Below are 22,325 nucleotides of genomic sequence, written 5' to 3' on the forward strand. Positions count from 1 at the left end.
AAAAAATTTTATAAAAAAATAAGTATTTTTATTTATTTTTTAATAAATTTATATTTTTTTTATTACGGTGGACACGTGTCGCCATCTTATTGGCGACACGTGGTGCTGACGTGGCATTTGACGGAATCTGTTAAAAATTTTAACAGAATTTGATGGTAGGGATCGATTTGTAATTATTGCATATCACGAGGACCTCTCATGAACTTTTTAAACCATAGGGAGTGAAAAATAATTATGGTATACCACAGGGACCAACGGTGCAATTATCCAAAAAAAAAAAAAAAAAAAAACTTATTTCAGTTCATTAAAGCCAAATTAATAGAAACAAACTATTTAAGTTTAAGAAATCTGGTTGGATGTGGCGTCAACTAAAGCAATAGTAATTGCAGTTAAACTCTCCTAAACCAGAACTAAACCTTCAGACTCATACTCACATTATTTTCTTCAAGAAAAATTAACCAAACATTAAGAATTTCAGTTTATCTTTCAATTTCCAACAAATCGGGTACTCCACATGCTTCAAGAATTTCAACATCTCCTCTAAGGAGCTTCGGTTACCCCCAAACAATCAAGTTGTTTCAAGTAAAATTCTACCATAACCCACTAAATATCCAATCAGGCAGCAAGAACCAATACCCATTCAGAGATTGACCTAAACCAGCATCAACATCCCATTCTGAAACATCATGTTCCATGGAGGTTTTTCGGTTTACAATCAAGGTTCCACAATCCACATAAACAAACATGTAAGAAAGCATTTTATAACCAGAAACCCAATAGCAAAAAACCACAAATCACAGCAAGCAACTAAAAAAGGCAGATCCGAAAACAACTGAAAAAACCAAAAAATTGAGGATATCGGTACCAGAGCCGAAAATGAGGGAAATGGTCGCCGGAACTAGGGGATCTTGTTCGGCGGTCGTTCGGTTGGAGATGGAAGACGACCGGAGATGGAGAACACACGGTGGTTGGGTTTTGGCCGGAGATGGAGAACGCATAGTGGCGGGCTCGTGAGTGGTGGCGCGCTCGGTCTGGGGAGAAAATAGGTAGTTGGAGAGAGGGAGGGAAAATTTGGGGGGAAGCTCGGTCTGGGAAGTAAAATGAGAAAATGGCACTGTGCTGGTTTCAAATTTCGAAATTTTTAATTTTTAATTTTTCAAAAAAAAAAATTTTAAAAAAAATATTAAAAGTGAAAAGGTCCTTTACACGTAGGAAAGAGCCGGACAGGGGACGGCTGTCGTCCCCTGCCTATCATTACTCAGTAATTAAACCCCCCAATATCGTTCAATTAATTCTTGCAACGTGGCAATCCAATGAACCGCATGTGTCACAATCGGCATGCAACTAGAATCATGTTAATTTTTTTTTTTATTAATTTTAATTTAATTTGATTTTTTTTTTTCACGTGTGAAATGTGGAAACTTGTTCCTCATTTTCTCTCATTTAATTAAGTTTCTCTTTCTTGGAAATTTATTTAGGAGGGCTACGTCCTTAATTTATATCATTTGGCCGACTGAGCTTTAACTTGGCAAAGCATTAAAACATCTGAAAGAAATTCTATAGAAAATGTCATTTACACATTTTTAAACTCTTCTATATTTCTCATTCGTGTCATTAATGTTAAATGTAAGTATTAAATGTGACGTTAACAAATAACATATAAATATAAGAGGTGTAATGCATAAAAGACCTAGAAATTAATAAGACAATTAATTTGACAAACTATTCATTAACACAAGGCAAAACTACACGACGTACGTGATCATTTGGTCGTCGACAACAATAGACGTCGTATTTTCTAATAAACCTTCGAGCCAGAACGTCTCATCCCACAGATTGAAATGCGAAAGAGAATCCATTTCCCACCATTTATTCATTGCCAATAACCTGAAAACAACGTCCTCTCTCTCTCTCTCTCTCTCTCTCTCTAAAACACATATTTAAGCTCTTCTAGCTTCTCCACTCTTAAAACCGTAGAGTTTCCAATTCTTTTCCTGAAGGCTGAAACACTCCAAATTCTTACTATAATTTGTATTGGCTTTACTTCAATAGTTTTCTGAACTTTGTGGTTTTGGCGGGCTTCGAGTCCACATATTTGCATCCCTTTTCTGTATTAATCTGCTCTCAACTTTGCTAAGAAGTTTTCTCACGTTCAAACTCTCTTTCTCTCTGATCATCACAACGTTAAACTCACCAAAACCTTTAAACATGGCTGAATTCACAAAACTATATTTCTTTGTTCTTATGTTCCTTTCATTAGCAGTCCACACCTTGCCTACAGATCCATCTGAGCTCCAATTAGGCAACGAAGAAAACCTTCTCTCCCCAGAATATTCTCCTTCTCCTTCTCCTTACATGGATGAAGAAGTGTGGGCCCCTGCATACGGAGAAGACTTCCTCTCACCAGAATATCCTCCTTCTCCTTCTCCTGCTCCTTACATAGACGAAGAAGCGTGGGCTCCAGCGTATGGAGAAGACTTCCTGTCGCCAGAATATCCTCCTTCTCCTTCTCCTTCTCCTTCTCCTTACATGGACGATGAAGCGTGGGCTCCAGCATACGGAGAAGACTTCCTCTCGCCAGAATATCCTCCTTCTCCTTCTCCTTCTCCTTACATGGACGAAGAAGCGTGGGCTCCAGCATACGGAGAAGACTTCCTCTCGCCAGAATATCCTCCTTCTCCTTCTCCTTACATGGACGAAGAAGCGTGGGCTCCAGCATACGGAGAAGACTTCCTCTCGCCAGAATATCCTCCTTCTCCTTCTCCTTACATGGACGAAGAAGCGTGGGCTCCTGAATTTGAAGACAATGTTAACTCTCTCTCTCTAGCATATGCTTCTCCACCTTCTGAGATTGAGAGCAGTGACTATTACTCTCCACTTGAAGCCCCCGCGCTCTCGCCGTCCACGGCACTTCCAGCCCTGGCATCGGACAATGAGAGTACTTCCCCGGTGACGCCCTTCAATTACAGTGCTGAAGACGATGCTGCAGCGGTGTTTGTACAAGAATCCGAAGGTTCTTCGGGTTGGAGCCAGGGAAACACGACCGGGTTTATAATTGCTGTCGTTTGTCTTGTTGGATTGGGAGGTTTGTTGTACAAGAAGAGGAAGGATAAGAAGCGAAGCCAAGAGTACAAACCCTACGACTTGGCTAAGAGAGAGGAGCCCTAAAAGCCTATGGCCAATTCTCTGCCTATAGAATTCTTTTCTCTACAAGATATATATACTAAAGCTTTTGGATATATATATATATATATATATATATATATATATATATATATACCTCATTAATTTAAGAACAACCACTTAAATTTTCTTTAGTAGGAAAATTATTTAGAAGATAATATTTACCTCTCTTTTGGGTAATTATTATTATTATTATTTTCTTATGAAGTAATGGGTAACATTTCATGCACATTGAATTATTAGATGTGTATTGAGGGTATGTTGGTTTATATGAATAATAATTGAATTGGATACTATTGTTGTTATTATGTCTATGTTCTATCGCGGCCATCGATCCCTCCTTAATTTGTCCATCAATGGGCATCAATCTTGAAAGAAAAAATAATAATAATAATAACAAAAAATAATAATCTTAGAATCAGTCTAATTCTATGGGGTTGCAAGTCCATCAAAGTCTCGAAATTATTACTAACTTGAAAAGTTCAGATCTCTTTTTAGCTAAGCAATTTTAGGACCTAAATTATTTTGGAATAGTTTAGCATAGATATATAGTCTAAAAAAAAGGAAAAAAGAAAATAGTAATTTTATTTAATAGACTGTTATATCATATGTGACAATGAAAATTAACTATTGATTTTTTATTTTTTTTATAAGTTTTTGTTGATCTAAATGACTAATTTTCACTGCTAACAAATCATCATATATGACAGTTGTATATATAACAGTTTACAAAAAAAAGTATTATTATAAAAGAAAAAACCAATATAAGGGCATGTTTAGAAAACTCATGTTTTTTTATTATATTTTATTATTTTTGAAAAATATGTTTGGGTTGATTTTTAAAATCCAATTCTACTCAAGTTTAATCAAACTTTTTTCCAATTTTGTCTCAAGTTCTCTAAATCATCTAAACATAATTTTAAAAGACAAAATTTTTTAGTACTTGCAATTTTGAATATAATAAAGAATAATAAAATACAATACAAAAAAATCACACACCCAAACCAACCTAAGGGTTTTTTAGGCTAACTTAATCTTTTATTTTCATTAATTGGTCGTTAGTTCGAAATTCAAATAGAAAAATCCGAGAAAATCAAAACGACAACATTTTATATCTTCTTCTTTCCTTGTACGGATAAAATGTTTCGGTGGCAAAATCACTTTGCTCTCGTCGTCTTCTTTTATATATTGGTAAGGAAGGTCCCCAGTGAATTTCGTGTGTTTTTGTTCCGCTTTTCTCCGAAACTTCTTCTGATAAAGCAAGACTGAAGAGGTACGTTGGCGTCCCCATGAATCTCCGTCTAACATAATCTGCTATCCTTTCTCAATTGCTCTCTCTTTCTTTCCGTTAAAGTGATGCCTCTAATGGCTCTGTTAACTGAATCAGATCTTTAACTTTGATGGGTGTTGCTTTGTGTAGAACTGTAAATAGATTTCACTCTGATGTCTCCAGATTTTCTTGTCGCTGTGCTGTAATTATTTGTGGGTCTTTTGAATTGATTATCAGCCCAGTTAGATGATTTATCTCTGTGGTTTATGGGAAAACTGAGAAAGAAAACAAAATCTGATTCGGATTTCTATCCTTTACTGAGTTTTGGGGTGTTGGTAGTGGGGTTAATTCTCTTGGGTAGAAATCAAATTTGATCTTTTTTGATCCGTTTCCCGCATTTACCCAGCAAGCAGATAGAGCGTTAGTCTTGTATCACTTTTTGGTTGGAGAAAATTGTTTATTCGAATTTACTTCAATCTGATTGCTGATGTCATTTTCTATCACCCAGCAGCCATTAGTTTGGTTCTGTGTTGTATATCTTATCCTAGCTCTAATATTTTTTGGTTGATCTGAAACTAATGGGTCTTCTGGTGTCAGTTTCTGCAATGTTCATTAGATCGATCATTTTCAGGGTTCAGTATATCATATGTGTATATCTTCAATGGATATAGTTACCGATTAGGTCTCCAAGTTCAAGCTGACACTTATAATGTGTGGAATTGGGTTATCATTTTTTTTTTTTTGGGTGCATATTGTTTTCTGTAATTTGCCAGAATAATAGGAAGTCTCTTTGTAGATTTTGTGTGATTTAAGTTTCTAACGTTTGCTATATAGTTCGTGCTTTAGACTTACCTTGAGGTCTCTGACATAACGCTTTATCTGAGGTTTGTTGATGAGGATTTGATCTCCAGGCATTTCCTAACATGTAAAAATTGTGCGCAACAGATGGTGTAATCAATTGGAGTAGTCCAAGTTCATGTAATAATATAATTTGCTAACTAGGATGTATACATTGTGGGTGCCTGTTTAATATGGTTGTCTTGCGGTGTTAATTTTTTTTTAGAAGAAATAGAGATATCATTAAAAGCGTTAGACACCTCCAGGTACACAAGAAGAATACATGAGAAAACACCTAATTAGAAAGAGAAAGGAGAACAATAAAATCATGATAACTAATCACCAAGGAGAAATAAAAATGTTGTCCAAAGATACAAAGTATAGAAAAATAACGACTTAAGCTCCTTTAAGGTTCTCAAAACTTCTATCATTCAATTCCCTCTACAGACACCACAAGATGCATGAAGGCACCATCTTCCACATAGCAGTACTCTGAGCACTCCCGACAGTCCATCAACATGCATATAAGTAGACTAACTTGTCTAGGCATAACCCAAGACAACCTAAATCGACTGAAGAAAACATCCTATAAGGCACCGACAGCCTCACAATGGAGAAGAAAATGGTCCACTGACTCCCCGCTCCTTTTAAACATACAAAACCTATCAACCACTATGACATGTTGTTTTCTCAGATTATCCATGGTAAGGATTTTTCCTAGGGCTGCCGATCAAGCAAAAAAGATTGCCCTCAAAAGAACCTTAGTCCACCTAACACTCTTCCAAGGGAAATGTAAGTCATCATTGCAAGCCAAGACACTATAGAAAGATCTAACAACAAACACACTTCTTTTAGAGGGGACCTACCAAAGCTTGTCTTCACATTTTCGTCTCACTTTGGTTGAATACAACACCATAAAGAAAGAGGAAAAGACATCCATCTCCCAATCATGAGTCATTCTAGCAAAGCTTATATTCCACTGAGTAGAGCCACTTGAAAACTTGACGTAAGCCGCAACAGAAGCGTCATTCGCACACGCAATGCCAAATAAATTTGGAAATGCATCCTTAAGAGCCATACCCCATACTACAGTTCATGCCAGAAACTGACCTGGAGCCATCTCCCACCTCAAATCTAGTATGGTTATAGAACTTCTCCCAACCCCCCCTAGTATACTTCCATAAACCCACTCCATATGTCCCAAGACTGACCTGGAGCCATCTCCCACCTCAAATCTAGTATGGTTATAGAACTTCTCCCAACCCCCCCTAGTATACTTCCATAAACCCACTCCATATGTCCCAAGAGGTTCATTAGAACACCACCCACCCCACGAACTTCTGAATTTAGTGTCTACCACCACTCTCCACCAAGTTTATCTCTCATGCACATTACGCCATATCCATTTCCCTAAGAGAGTGATTGAACATTAGCAAGTTCCAGACCCCCAACCCTTATTTAGAGATCGGAGAACAAACCTTGAATCCGCTTACTAGGTGATATTTGAACTCGCAACCTAGCCTACCCAAAGGAAATCACGTTGAAGCTTTTCAATACGATTTGCAACACCTGCAAGAAGAGGAAAGAAGAACATGAAGTACTTGGGTAAGTTGAAAAGTGTACTTTATAAGGGTAACCCTACCACCCTTAGACAAATATATAATTTTCCAACTAGCCAAGCAAAGTTATATCTTTTCAATAACGTAGCTCCAAATAGACTTGGCCTTTTAGGAGACCCTTAACGGAAGACCAAGATATTTCAAAGGCAGAGGGGAAACCTGTTGGGATCATGCACATCATATTCACAGTAGAATAATCCTATGAACACTTTAAGAACACGAGGCTAGTTCATGCATTAAAAAAGAAAAAGAAAAAAAAAAAAAATCAAAGAACACTTACAATGGGTGTTTTGGCCACCTTGGTGCTTTGGGTTTGAATTGATGTTTCTTCCTTCTTTCAATGGAACACGTGCAAATTAGGGTTTACCAAACCTTTAAGTCTTCTCCCTAATGACTAAATATGACCAAGGAGTGGGCTCTAAACTCTTGAGAACACTATGTATTTTCTTGTGTGCATTCAATGCCTACACATGCTTCTTATTTATAGGCAGAGGAAAAACCCTAGCCTCCACACCCCTTGGGATACACGGCCAAGCTATGGATTAAAAACCCTGACTTTGCCTCATGTAAAACACGGCTACCATAAGATTTTAGAAGCTTTTACACTTGGGTCAAATTACATCAACTTGAAGAGAGACCTAAAATGGAAAAATAAAAAGTAGTTCCAATAGGATAATGACACATATCGTCTCATGACGTATTATAAGTTACTATTAATTACAATTGATTCCACTAAATAATTGTAGTGTGGAATCAATTGTAATTGCACTCTATTTACTATTTTTAATTTATTCAATTAATCTCATTGATTATACTTGTATTTTGCACTTGACCACTCCATGAAATGTTTTTGTAGTCGAATTAAAGTCATAAATGACTGCCTTTTTATTTCACTACTTATTCTTGAGTACCCAATTTAATTCCTTGATTATTTTTGTGCTTATGAAATCTCATTTCACCTTATAAATTAAGTTTTAGTATCTCTTACTAAAACATTTGGGCTTGAGATTAAGAATAATCAATTTCATTAAATCTATCTCAATGAGATATTTTTTTTATCTCTTTGACTTAATCAAAGGATTTAGATTTCTTCTTGAGGAGTTGGGTTCCCACAATTTTACATGTGATCACCCAACACACCAAGAATTTTGACCGAAAAAGGTTTAACTCTTAAAAGTATCAAAGTGGTCTCCACTTCACATTTGAGTTCACAACCTTCTTAAGATTGAGAGTCAATGCTATTAGTAATCGTGACTTTCACATCATTCTTTTGACATCGTTATAAAAGAATGACAACTTACGTGGCCCGTTCAGCACATTGCATCCACACTAACACATCATCAACCCGAAGTCCCTACTTCATACGATCAAGATAGATCATCATGATAGTCTTATTAAATGGAATGTCCAATTCCATTACCAACTATGAACAATAATTTATAAGCTACAAGGTTTATGACTTTGACATTTTGTGTGATAATCTTATTACTCACACCGAAGTCATATTCAATATAACCTATGAACCTTACATGTATATGATAAATAATAATTATGTGATGCATACATGTAAATGGGAGATAACCATTTACATGTCCAATGTTCATTAAATAAAACTGTAAATAAACAACTTTTTTTAATTAAAACTAAAATTTCATAACAGGTAATTGGACTTTAAGGGATAAATTCTAACAAAACCCCACATCCCAGAATACTTGCCAACCTATCTACATCAACAACATCACCCACATGAACCAAAACTTAGCCAAGTTAACCTTCAAGCCAAAACAACTTTAAAACATAAAAACAAGCACCGCAGATGTAATAGATAATTTGGGTCAGCCCTACTGAAAATCAAAATCATTCGCAAACAGAAGATGAAAAATATGAATCCCTTTCCACACAAAGAAGCCAAATAATAGTTGCCACTCACTGTAAAGAAATCATTGTACCCAACGCCTCCATCATGATGACAAACAGCATAGGGGACAGAGGGTCCCTTTGTTTCAAGCCTTGAGAGCTACCAAAAAAACTGGTGGGAGTGTTGTTCACCAAAACCGATAACCGCCCTGCAGAAATACAATGAGCTATCCAGGAGAACCAGTTCCCCCCCCCCCCCCCCCCCCCCCCCCCGAAACCACACCTCAACATGTACATCAAAAAATCCCAATTAACATGATCACAAGCTTTCTCTAAGTCTAGCTTGCAGAGTACACCCGGCTTCTCAGATCTTTTTCTACTAACAATGCATTCATTGGCAAAAAGAATAGGATCTAAGAGCTGCCTATCCTGGATGAAGGCATTGTACTACCTAGAGATAATCTTTTGCAACACCATTTTTTGCCTGTTTGCCAAAATCTTAGCAATAACTTTGTAAATGTGAGACAAGGCTAATCGAGCGACGGTCTTTGGGATCAATAACCCCTAGAATCTTCGGAATGAGGGCAATGAATGTAAGATTAAGGCTCCTTTCGAATTTACCACTAGCATGGAAGTTATGAAAGACCTTTGTAATGTCTTCTCTTTAACACATCCCAGCAAGCTTGGAAGAACGCCATAAAGTACCACTAGCATGGAGGTTATGAAAGACCTTCGTAATGTCTTCTCTTTAACACATCCCAGCAAGCTTGGAAGAACGCCATAAAGAAACCGTTAAAGCCCGGTGCTTAGTCACCATTCATTGCTTTCACTACCTCCAACACCTCCCTTTCCTCAAATCCTCTCGCCAACCAACTTTCAGGGATCTATGGTATTGTCCGTTTTAGTAGGGTTGATTATGGATCTATAGAAACCATGCATCGTGCTGATCAATCTGTTAAGAGTCCCATATTACCAAGATATACTTGGGTTGTGGGCTTTATAAGCCTTGAGCAAACTTCTTCCCTTAAGGTGCTTTTTGTGGAAGAGTAAGGCTCAATGGATTTTATCATACTATCAGAGCTTCAGGATCTTGGACAATGTTGGCCTTCCCTCCTGTTGTACATGTGTTTGGACAATAGTGACATACGTGAGAAGGCGTGTTAAGAGTCCCACATTGCCGAGGTATACTTGGGTTGTGGGCTTTATCAGCCTTGAGCAAACCTCTTCCCTTAAAGTGCCTTTTGTGGAAGAGTAAGGCTTAATAGACTTTATCACAATCTTGGGTGTAGTGTCTATTTTAGAAAATCAACACCCTCGGTTTGATGTTCAGTTTTGAATTTCTTCACCACAACAAAAATTGCCAATGGCCGAGGTTTGCTTGATTTCTCTCTCTCTCTCTCTCACTCACTCTCTCTAGCACGTGGCAACGATCATTGATAAACTAAGGAAGTAGTGTGCAACAGTTTAGGGAAAATGTTAGCCACATTTATGTTATTATTCCAAAAGGACTAGTCAAGTTGCACTTGAAATTTCTTAAAATTATTTATAAAACTCAGTTTCACCTAGTAAGAAGCTAATGATTTAATACCTATGAGCACTTTATAATCCACTCACTCAATAGTAAGTAGTGTGTAACGATTTAGGGAAAGTGTTAGCCACATTTATGTTATTACTCTAAAAGGACTAGTCAAGTTGCATTTGGAATTCCTTAAAATTATTTATAAAACTCAGACTCACCTAGTAAGAAGCCAATGATTTAATACCTATGAACACTTTATTATCCACTCACTCAATAGGTCAACCCATCCACCCAATGTGAGACCAACGTTTTGGGACGTTACAATCTCCCCTACTCAAATTCCTGACGTCCCACTCAATGTAGGCAACCCACCCATTTAATGTGAGATTAACTTTTTGGAGGTCACAATCTTCTCCACTCAAATTAAATTTTTCGAGGTCATATAATGTTCTAGCGTCACATGGTGTTATTAGGTTGCTTTGATACCATTTATAACGACTTAGGGAAAACGCTAACCATATAAGTGCTATTATTCCAAAAAGACTAGTCAAGTTGCAATTGTAGCTCTCTAGAATCATTTATAAAGTTTAGTCTTACCTAGAGAGGAACCAATGTGAGACTAATTTTTTGGGATGTCATCATCTCCCCACTTAAATTTCTACGTCTCACAAAATGTAAGATTAACTTTCTTAGGTATCACATAGTACACAGGCCAACATGGAATTATTGCCTCGATTCAAAACCCATATCCATCTTAGGCTTCCCTCAGTCCTAGTCCCTTCTCTATTCTGCTGTATACTTCAAGTTGCATCACTTCTCCACCACAATCTCATTCCTAAACTCCTCCATCCTCTCACTCCAAACAGAGTCACTCTCTCGCAGTCGATTAACTCATTTTCGCCTCTCAAAATTGAAGCTCTGACCAGGCCAACTCTACCTTATTTCATACAAATCTGCTGTCACTTATTGACATCTAGGCCACAACTTACATCTAGCCCAATTCCACCATCCTCTCACTGACTGACTGCACCGACGAAACTAACCACAACGACTCTCAGTTAGCCTCCAGCCGTGTGGTTCAGTTGGTAATTTTCTAACACTGAAGTGCCCGGTTCAGTGGTCAGAACACCCTCAAAACTGTTGGATACCCAATTGATTACTGCTGTACTTTTTTTAAGAAATCTCTTTCTTCAATTTCTTGTCAGAAGAAATTGGAGCTTAAGTCATTGCTCCCATGATTATTTAGATACTTAAATAATGATGTAACCTATGGGAGTATTACGAGTTAAGGTGATATAAATATGCTTAAATAATTGTTCTTTTTTTTTTTTTTTTTTCCTGGTTCAATTATGCCTGTAATGGTTGAAAGGATGTTATCAAACATGAAGAATTGTATTTATTATGTTATCTATTGGTTAGAAAGGGCTGAAATTTGTGAAATATTATCTAGATCCTCTCTTGCATGTGGTTTGATGAACTGTTATAAGGAAATTTGCAAATTTGTAGTTTTTCCAAATGCAAAATTTACCTTCCTTTACTTCGTCTTTTTAGATTGATTGCTTTGTATCTTTTGAGAATGTAGAAACCATAAACTAATTTCTTTTTAACCATATATTGGATACTATATGGTGAATTTAAATCTCAAAAGTCCTAGTAGGCTCTAACAAGTTCAGTCTATACACTTTTATCAGCTGGTTATATTTTTCACCAAATGAGCTGTTTATGCTATGGAGCGAAGGATTTTCTTGATGGCTTTTGGTCCCAGTTTCAATCTGTCATTCTTATTCTTAGAACTTGGTGTAATTATTTCCAGGAAAGCATGGCTTCCAATAGGGCTCAAGGTGGAATCCAACAATTGCTGGCTGCAGAACAAGAAGCTCAACGCATCACCAATGCTGCCAGAAGTGGTAGTCTTGCTGTTCTTTATCCGGATATGTGCACATTTTAATGTTATCTATATCTTGTTCCATGGATATATCTTTATCAATCTGTGTCTATTTGTGTACCGGTGTGTATATGTTTGATGTATAAGTAATGCTTAGTTGTTTTGACTTAGAAAACAAGAAGTTTTTTCTTCGGTGGACTGTCTAATTTTTCTTGCCATGTGGAAGGATGAATTCATAGTTTTAGAAGGCTTTAGTTATGTGAGTTCATGTGTAATAAAGGCTTCTCTTTTACAAAATAACCAGTGTTTATTCAAAAAATGCATTTCCTGAGCTAAGATGGCACTTCTATTTATTTATTTTTTTATTTATTTTTATTTTATTTTTATTTATTTTTATTTTTTTTTTATGTTTGTTACACCACCCCTTTCTTGAAATTTGATCCCTAATTGCTTTGGGACATTGTTTTTCTGTTGTTAGCAAAAATGGCTAGGTTGAAACAAGCCAAAGAAGAGGCTGAAAAGGAGATAGCTGAATATCGGGCCCAAATGGAGTTTGAGTTCCAGAGGAAAGTCGCCGAGGTTTGTACATGTTCTTGATACAGATTCATTGTGTTCTATTTTCCCTGGAGAAAACAAAAAAGAAAAAGAAACTGATTCATGGTGTTAACTAGGTCATTCTGAGTTGTGCTGATCGTTTATCAATCTCATTTTGATATGTATGCCTTGAGATCCTTGGCAGGAAGTGAGAACTTGAAATAGTGAATTAGCAAGGGTTTTATAGCGCAAAGCTCTTTCTAAATCCTGCTTCTTCTTTTTCTATTTCTTTTTCCTTCCATAACAGAGCAGCGGGGATTCAGGTGCAAATGTTAAGCGGCTTGAACAAGAGACAGAGGCGAAGATCCATCACCTGAAAACAGAAGCTGCAAGAATATCACAAGATGTTGTTAACATGCTTCTGAAGCATGTGACGAGTGTGAAAAATTAAGGTCTCGTGGATGGTAAAGGTGATATTGCAAACTCCTAAATCTTGTTAATTTTGGACTGTTTCATCCTGGACCTTAGCTTTCCTGCGTGCTGTGGATAGGATTCTTGTTCTGGTAATTGTTATGTTGTCTACTCTACTTAATCCCTTGAATAAAATTATGTTTTCTTCGTTTTCTCTCTTCTTCTCCATAAATCTTTCTTTCCATTCAAACTGATCTTTAGCCACTTCTTCCCTGTACTTCAAAAAAAAAAAAAAAAAAAAGGCCCGGGCCATTCGAACTAGCTGACTGACTATCGACCGAAGTTGTCGGCGTCGGGTCAGCTTGGTTCAGCTGGGATCTTCGACTTCCAACCCCATACCCCTTCCGAACCGAGGGGGTTGGGTTACATCCCTAGCTTTGTGGGTTGGTAGGGATTTCAACTAAAATCATGGTGATATTTTGGTACATTGTATCGAATTGTGAATCCATTAAATGTGTAAGTTCCACATGGGGTGCATGTCGCACTCCTGTTGGACATGTCCAAAATCAATCTTCCAAGAGTTTGGTATACATGCCGAATTCTGCGTCAGCCCATCCCTCGTGGTCCAGCATATGCTAGACTGGGAGAAACAGTAGCACTGTCTGATCACAATATTTAGGAGTGCTGTGCTTTTTACACTAAACAAGGGTAGTGCCATTTAATTTAAGAGCATTTTGGTTGAACTAGATAATTCAATTATTATCCAGAAGTAATTAATATGTAATCATATTGTTGAAACAAAATTTTTACAGAGTTTAAGGCTCTGCTTGTTTCGGCGTTAAATATATTTTGAAAAATATTTTTCATATTTTTCGGTTTTTTGGTGTGACCGAAAATATATTCGTTTCGGTCAAAAAAAGCTTTTTTAGTTTTGAAAAATAATTTTTATTTTTAAATATCGTATATCATTTTTCGAATTTTAGTTTCTCATTTTCAAACCGTCGGACCACTTCTGACCAACGCTAGACCACCATCAAGTACCGGGCCACTACCAGCCCACCACCGAGCCAACTCACCCCCCAGACAACTACCAAGTCACTCTAAACATGACCAGACCACCGATAGGCCTCTATAATGACTCAAATTATTAAGTTAATTTTTTTTTTCAAAAATTTATATTAATATTTTTGTCGTAATTAAAAATTGATTTTTATAAGTTAATATAATTGAATGAAAATATAAAAAATATTTTTGATTTTCCATACGTGCCAAACACTAAAAAATATTTTCAGCAAAAACACATTTTGCTAAAAATAATTTTTCTAAAAACATTTTCAAATAAAAATATTTTACGTCAAAATAAACATAGGCCTTAAAAGTAAATTCTAAGACTCTCAAGGATACGAAGAATGAAGGACCATTTAAACTTGTAGAACACTTTTTTGATGTCTAGCTTTATAGCCATCAATCCTTCATTTTTGCTCGTGTTTTTATTGAATGGAACGGTTGATGAAGCGGGATAGAATTATCTTGAATTCTTTTGCCTAGAGTGAAAGATGATTTAAAGAGAACAGTTATTCTTTTGAAGAAATTTGTTCAACCGAGCGGCTATAATTTTAATTTTAAAGATTATCTTATATAAAACATTGCACAGCCCTATTGATTCATTTTATTTTATTTTTAAGGAAAATTGAAACTTTCATTAATAATGAAAAAAATGTACATAATAAACTATCATATAGGTGTACACAAGACACCATCATAAAGGTGTACATATTACACCACCATAAATGTGTGCACCCAACCTAAGCCAAAACAAGACTCAGACCAATACAGACAGTTGTTACAAATAAAATCTGACCAAACAGAATGATGCATCTGCGATGACATAGAATTGTCCTTGAAGTGGGAGAAGGTTACATATTCTAGGCAAAAAACAATGACCAGGTTAATAACCATAGAGCAAACTACCAAAGAACTAACCAAAAAAACAAAATAGGAAAAACACCCAAAACAGAGCTGCCGACAGAGGAGAAACCGCCACCAAAGACGGCACGTGTAACACGCGCCTTCGTTGGAAAACACCCCACCAACAATCAAACACCATAGGCCACCGAACGCCGCCAGACATGGCAAAGGGAACAGAGCGTAGCCTTCACGCGTGACTCAAGTTGTGAAAACACCATAGCGCATAAGGACCACGCGTCGAATACCGAAGAGCGTTTCGGCCGTAGCAAGCGGCGGCTGGACGAGAGGACAGCAGCGAACAAGGATGGGGGGCACGTGTCGACCAGAGGGCGGCGGAATACCACAGATCTGGCCTCAAAGATTGTTGAGAACTGAAGCACAATCAAAACCTTCCTGCCAACGACGCGAGCAGCAAACTCTTTCCCTTCGAAACCTCTCTAAAGTACTTTCCTGCCAACAAACAAAGAAAAACTAAAAGACATAAGCCTCCACTGAATCTAGTCCGGGGGGACAAAAAATTCCACAGCCCTAATGGCTAGGAGACTCTAAACCTTCACTAGACCAACCTAAGGAGGAACAAAAAACCTCTATAACCCAAGAAGGGCTAAGAGGGGGAAGCAAAACCGGGCGGAGGGCGAACGGTGACACTGGTAAGAGGATGCTTGTTTTGCTTTTTTCCCTATTGATTCAATTTGATTGGGGGCCTCTGGCCAACAAAAAAGTAATATATATATGATTTTTAAGTTGGCACTTCAAATTTGTAATTTTCGTCTACCGCAATAACCTTAAAATGATTTTTTATATTATAAGAAGTGATTTGTAAATTAAGCTAACTGTATGGACCTATTTTACATTTTTTTTTTTTTTTTGTAAAAGACAAAAGAAAAAAGGCGTCTAAAAACGTCCAAAAGAAAATAATGGAAAATCAAGGGTTAGTTTCAGATAAAATCTTCTTGGACGACAGATCACGTGCAGGATGAGTGTCATTGAAACGAGTGGTCCCCGCAGTGAGCCCCCTGCCCACTCAGCGTTCCTTTATCCCGGATCTGGCTCTTCAGATGTTGTGAACGAAGACAAAATGGGTTGTTTCATGTTTTGGAAAAATGCTATTTAATACGTTGCTACCTGACATATATTTCATTAAAAAATTTTATAATAAGCTTCTTATTAAATATTAATAATGTTTTCGGTTAATATTAAAACATTATGCTCAAAGGATCACAACAACGTCTTAAAATATTCTAATTATCATATTTAAATAATTTTTCAAGTTTTACCATCTTAATTTTGATTAAAGTACGTACTGTGCATCCATGCAATGTCTATGAAGGTGAAATCTCACGATTCGGACCAACACAAAACGATAAATGGGATGATGACAAGGCGTACGTGTGTAGGAGATACTCGTTGGAGTAAAACAAGGACAAAAATGTAGAGGGCTCATAATTAGAATGCCTTTTCGATCAGCAATGTGAGATAGTTAATATAAAACTTACTTATTAAAATAATTTTTGAATTTTTTGAGCATTTTGGACAGGTAGATTCTGTTAGGCTATATGGAGCACGGTTTGCATCCGACCTGGTTTGGACCCGACCTAGTTCGTCGTTGGAAGTGCTATGTTTTCCTTTTCTTTTCTTTTTCCTCTGAGGCTTAGCTCAAGCATAGGGTTTTTTTGGTTTGTTTCAATGTTTTGACCCAATTGAGAGTCGTATTTATAGTTGCTTTTGCTTTTTAGGGTTTCACGATGTATTGACGTCTTCTTGTATTGTTTTTCAAAAAACAATGAACCGTCATGCACTACGATCTTGTGTTTGTAGTCCTCGGTGGTGAATTACCTAAATCTTTATGTTTATGATTACTTTTTAATTATATATATATATATCCTTTTATATTTGGATACAACTATACAAGAATGGATGATGATGATGCAAAAGGTCCCACTATTTTGCAGGATTAGACAAATGGGATTTGGGTTTTGGAAGATTTTAGGACAGCCCCAGTGAGCGTGGGTTGGACTGTTGGAGTGAGAAGACAAGAGAGAGCAAAAGGAGGTGTACAAATATTTGACCAGAGTCATCGACTCAATCATTCAAGTCCGGCCACTGCCAGACAGCTCTGAGTCCTGAAGCAAACAGCCACGTGATCCCCATGCAATCGGCGGTTTAGAATTTCTAGGACAAAAAAAATAGATGTGTTTTTTTCTTGGCTACCAAGCAATTAAGAACGCAATATGGTAACCTAATCCATGCTGTCTAGTGGTTCAATGGAGAAGCCACAAGCAACCAATTATATGCTTCCCAAGTGGGCCACTTTCAATCCCCATTAAAATATATAGATAAAAGTACAAGTAATTAAAGCATCCACCGTCCTACAAATCCTAACTTATTTCCTTTTCTAAAGTTTATGAAGATTCTTTTATTATTTTAGTTGTCTGATGAATCATTATTATTTTTTTTTTCTTTTTAAAAAAAATACAACTTTAATGGTAAATTGGCTTTTACTTCTTTGGATCTGTACATTGCACATTGGTACGACCTGCACATGATGAGAAGCAGTCATTTGATAATTGGTCTTGTTGAACGTGTCATAAAGTCTTTTTTGGATTATATTAGCCTTAATTCTAGAGAAAATGATACCATCTTTTATCAGATCTGTAAATTCGAGTGCTCTCTTCCAGAGGTGGGAAAAAAAAAATTGATTTTTAGCTAATTTTTAAATAAAAATTGACATATGTTGTTTGATATGTAAAAATTATTTAAATTTGTAATTTTTAAGAACACACGTTACTTTTAATTTGTAGTCAAATTTTGTCCAGAAAAATCTTAATTTATACGCAAGCACTAAGAAATTTGACTTGATTGAATATGTTTAATTAGTTGATATACTATAATAAGTCGTGATTAATTATAAGGATCCAAGTGATAAGTAAAATATATAAATATATATTCTTGGCATATTTGAATGGTTAACTTCTTTAGCAAAGGATTAGCTTTCTTACAATTTTTAGGAATTGCAAAGGCACGCAATTCTCTCAATCTCAACAATTCGTTTGTAATGAACGGTTGAGAACGAGTCATGCATGTCAGAAAGCACAACGAGTCATGCATGTCAACCCATGACACACCTATTAACTTCTTCTTCTTTTTTTCTTTTTTTTTTAATTATTAAACAAAAAATTATAAAATTATGTAAATGAGTTGGGGTTTAATTTTGTATTTTTTTTAAAAAAAAAAGAAAAAAGAAAAAGTTAATAGTTGTGTATTCGGTACTATGGGTTCTATAACGGTCCAAACCAAACTGTAAAAAAATGGCAACCCTCCACGTTCTTTCATCGTCACCAACATAATCCCAGCTCTAGAGTCTAGACTCGGCAAACAACAACACAAACACCAAGCACCTTCACATTCACACCAGTCCATGATACCACTGATCCAAACCCACCATCAAAACCCACTTCCACCATGCAAATCCTCGCCACCCTTTCTGGGTTTTCCCAATCTTTACATCTTTTTCCACTTCTTCTGCTTCTGTGCTCCACTACCGCATCTGGGTTCGGATCAATGGGACCAATCTCCGCTGCATTCGGCGAAGACGGGTTCTTCTGCGCCATAGACGCAAGTGGCAAGCAGAACGTAATTTGTTGGGGAAAGAACAGCTCTTCTTCGTCACCATCATCGTCTTCCGCCTCTCCCTCTTTCAAAAACATTCCCCCAATGGCAGCTCTCTCCGGCGGCGACGGATTTCTATGTGGCATTTTAGCTAACACTTCACAGGCGTATTGTTGGAGCTCAACCAGTTCAGGTATGGATCTCATACCTTCAATATATCGAACCACTGCTTACTCGCATATAGCCGCGGGCAAGAATCACGTTTGTGCTATTAGAGGCTCTTATTACTCTGATCATGATTCGGGTACCGTTGACTGTTGGGAAATCGTGAAAAATTCTAATAATAGTTTGTGTGCTAAACAGAGTACTCTGTTTTATGATCAGTCTATTAGCAGCCTTGTTTTCAAAATAGTTGTGTCCGGTGAAGGATTCAGTTGTGGTGCATTTAGAGAAGGAGGGGTTGTTTGTTGGGGACCAAACTCGGCGGGTTTGGGGGTTTCTGTTATATCCGAGAAGCTCCTAGTTTTAGCTCCAGGGAGAGGTTCTCTTTGTGGGATTTTGGAAATGTCTAATGAGGTGAAATGTTGGGCTGATAACGATTCACATGTTTCTCCTCCGGTTGGGATTCAGTTTGTAGCTTTGACTGCTGGTGCTAAACATTTTTGTGGTATCCGTGGGGACAATCATGGGGTGGAGTGTTGGGGGATCTTTAATTCGTCATCGGTTCCAAAGGGTTATGGGTTTATGGCAATAGCTTCATCTGATATCGTTAGTTGTGGTATTAGAGAGGATGATTTGGTTCTTGATTGCTGGTTTGTGGATTCCCCCTCACCGCCTGATTTTGATCCCCCATTGGAATTGTGCAGTCCGGGTCTTTGTACTCCTCGTTCTTGTAGTCAAGGGCAATTTGCTTACAATGCAAGCATTCTTAATGAGCAAGATTTGACGAGCTTGTGTGTCCGAAAAGATCTAAATATATGTTCACCTTGTGCCTCAAATTGTTCTGAAGGTTTCTTCTTGTCTAGTTCGTGTACTGATAATGCTGACAGAGTATGCACCGCTTGCTCTCTTTGCCAGAACAGCTCTTGTTGGGATGTTTGTCAACTTCATTCATCTCGGGAGATGCAGCAGAAGCATTGGCATCACTTGCGTAGACTAGTATTCATTATTGGGTCTTCTGTTTCAGGTTTGTTATTCCTCTTAGCTGGTTGGTGTCTTCTTCCCCGTGTGATTACTAACCAAAAAGGAGAAGGGACCAAAAGACAATTCAAGTCTTGCATGGGCAAGCCGGAGTTGGAAACTGACACTATTGCAGATTCACAGCCTCCTCCTTCTGTGGCCCCCTGCCCTGGGATGGCTCAGGTTTTCCGACTCTCAGACCTAAAAGATGCCACTAATGGGTTCAAGGAGTTTAATGAGCTTGGCAGGGGAAGCTATGGTTTTGTTTATAAAGCTGTCCTAGCAGATGGGCGGCAAGTTGCAGTCAAAAGAGCAAACGCTGCCACAATAATTCACAAAAACAACCGTGACTTTGAGATGGAGCTGGAAATCCTATGCAAAATCCGGCATTGTAATATTGTGAACTTGTTGGGTTATTGCTCAGAAATGGGAGAGAGGCTGCTCGTTTATGAGTACATGCCACACGGGACACTTCATGACCATCTCCATGGTGGGCTTTCTCCTCTGAATTGGGGCCTCCGGTTGAAGATTTCAATGCAAGCTGCAAAGGGACTTGAATACCTTCACAACGAACTTGTGCCTCCAATTGCCCATCGGGATGTCAAGACTTCAAACATTCTTTTGGATTCAGATTGGGGAGCACGAATTGCAGACTTTGGGCTTATCACTTCTAATGACAAGGATCTTAGTGGAGATTTAGAAAGTGATGTTCACAACTTTGGGATTGTTCTGCTAGAACTTCTTAGTGGAAGGAAAGCATATGACAGAGACTACACACCTCCAAGTATAGTCGAGTGGGCTGTGCCCTTAATTAGACAGGGTAAGGCAGCAGCCATCTTTGATCGCTATGTAGCCCTTCCTAGAAATGTTGAGCCTCTGCTTAAACTCGCTGATGTGGGTGAGCTGGCTGTGAGAAAAAATCCTAGTGAGCGTCCTACCATGTCAGATGTGGCATCTCGGTTGGAGCAAATTGTCAAAGATGGATTGATCTTATAGCAAAAATTTTGGGACAAACTTTGGATTCATCTGAGTATGACAGCAGCTTCACTGCTCACTGCTCTTCCGCAATTGTACATTTTGTTTAGAGCTTCTTATAAAAATGATGTTGCTTAGTGGTTTTGGTCTTTTTTCTCCTTTGTGCTTATTTCCTTTATCATTACGAAGTTAAGAAGATGGCAATTGTTGGACCATTTTACATTGTATTATTTTTTTTGTTTTTCTTGGGACTTCACTTCACTCAATAATCTGGCTTACTTTCATGTAAACATGGGAGGGCTACTTTTATACCCTATCAAGGATCTGGCTTACATTCTGTTGAGAAAAGTCCAGGATAACTCCAATACCTTTAAGCCAAACGACGTCGTGGAAGCCTGGCAATTGAAGTTGCAAGGAGTCAAGGACCATGCTCAACCTGATTAGTGTATATGCTTGTGTGTATTATCTAGTACTCTGCGAAGCACTGAACTGTAAGTGGCACTTGATATAGGAGCTCAGAGTGATCAGATCATGACCATTGATTTTTGGACAGTCACGATCATACAATTTAGTAGTTTGATCTGGATCGTATGATGCTTTTAAGGTAGATCCAACGGTGACTTACGTGATCATTAGTAAAGTCAACCGTAAGAACTGTAAGATTAAATTGAATTTGATCTCATGAATGAGATTAAGTAATTGTTACTAATACTTACAATCTAACGATTATAATTATATAACCGTTAATTGTAATTTTAATCTAACGGTCAAGATTAAGTGTCTATTGATATCTATTGATCAAATTTTAGTGACGGTTAGATTAGTGGTTAATGATGGTTAAATTAGCGGTTAAACTAGTAGTTTATTACTGTTAATTGTGAATTGACATGTCTGTTGGGAAATATTCTCAATATTTAGTAGATGGGCCTATTTAATTTATGCTAGCCCATCTACTAATATTAATCCTAAAAAGAGGCCAACCACATTAACTGTTCTAGTAGAGGCCCATCAAGATATAAAAGTTAAAGTCCATCCGGGAATATCTTGCAAGAAGCCAAGTATCTCAGAAGCACTAAATCCCAAGATATTATGACATCTTGCCCTTTTATGTAACCTTTATTGTACCAAGCACTATTTACCAATGTTTATAATAAAACTCAATTTTATTATAAACATTTTTCCATCAAAAAGTTATTTTTCACAAAACACATCAAGTTTTATAATTTAGTAAAAGATAAAAGAGTAATGATGTATATCATATTTTTATTTTATAAATATTTCACAATGTTAATGTGGTTGTCCCAACCAATCCTTGATTTTTTTTATTATTATTATTTTTAACAATAATTGATCCAGTGGTTAGTTGGAACTGTCACACCGGCATTATGATATAATTATGAAATAAAAATATAGTTTCTAATCTTTAGCATAGGTTATTTTATATTAATTGTATAGTTATGCACCCATATAATACTCACA

General features: G+C 37.1%; 2 protein-coding genes across 2 annotated transcripts; both read left to right on the forward strand.

Moving 5' to 3' along the window:
- Positions 1–4,332: 4,332 nt before the first annotated feature.
- LOC133872448 (V-type proton ATPase subunit G-like) lies at positions 4,333–13,329 on the forward strand. Its single transcript, XM_062309954.1, has 4 exons — positions 4,333–4,456; positions 12,099–12,192; positions 12,649–12,749; positions 13,012–13,329. Exons 2-4 carry the CDS (start codon positions 12,105–12,107, stop codon positions 13,153–13,155), a joined length of 333 nt encoding a protein of 110 aa, XP_062165938.1. The 5' UTR covers positions 4,333–4,456; positions 12,099–12,104; the 3' UTR covers positions 13,156–13,329.
- A 5,051-nt stretch (positions 13,330–18,380) lies between these two features.
- Positions 18,381–21,564, forward strand: LOC133872470 (serine/threonine-protein kinase-like protein CCR1). Its single transcript, XM_062309975.1, has one exon. It carries the CDS (start codon positions 18,546–18,548, stop codon positions 20,865–20,867), a length of 2,322 nt encoding a protein of 773 aa, XP_062165959.1. The 5' UTR covers positions 18,381–18,545; the 3' UTR covers positions 20,868–21,564.
- The last annotated feature ends 761 nt before the right edge of the window (positions 21,565–22,325 follow it).

Source organism: Alnus glutinosa, chromosome 7 (assembly GCF_958979055.1).
Source record: "Alnus glutinosa chromosome 7, dhAlnGlut1.1, whole genome shotgun sequence".
Taxonomy (NCBI): Eukaryota; Viridiplantae; Streptophyta; class Magnoliopsida; order Fagales; family Betulaceae; genus Alnus; species Alnus glutinosa.

Excerpts from the sequence above, each read along its gene's own strand:
- LOC133872448 (XM_062309954.1), top strand. The coding sequence starts at position 12,105 with ATGGCTTCCAATAGGGCTCAAGGTGGAATCCAACAATTGCTGGCTGCA. Across the intron at positions 12,193-12,648 it reads CACCAATGCTGCCAGAAGTG|CAAAAATGGCTAGGTTGAAA; the intron begins GTAGTCTTGCTG and ends TTCTGTTGTTAG. Across the intron at positions 12,750-13,011 it reads TCCAGAGGAAAGTCGCCGAG|AGCAGCGGGGATTCAGGTGC; the intron begins GTTTGTACATGT and ends CTTCCATAACAG.
- LOC133872470 (XM_062309975.1), top strand. The coding sequence starts at position 18,546 with ATGCAAATCCTCGCCACCCTTTCTGGGTTTTCCCAATCTTTACATCTT.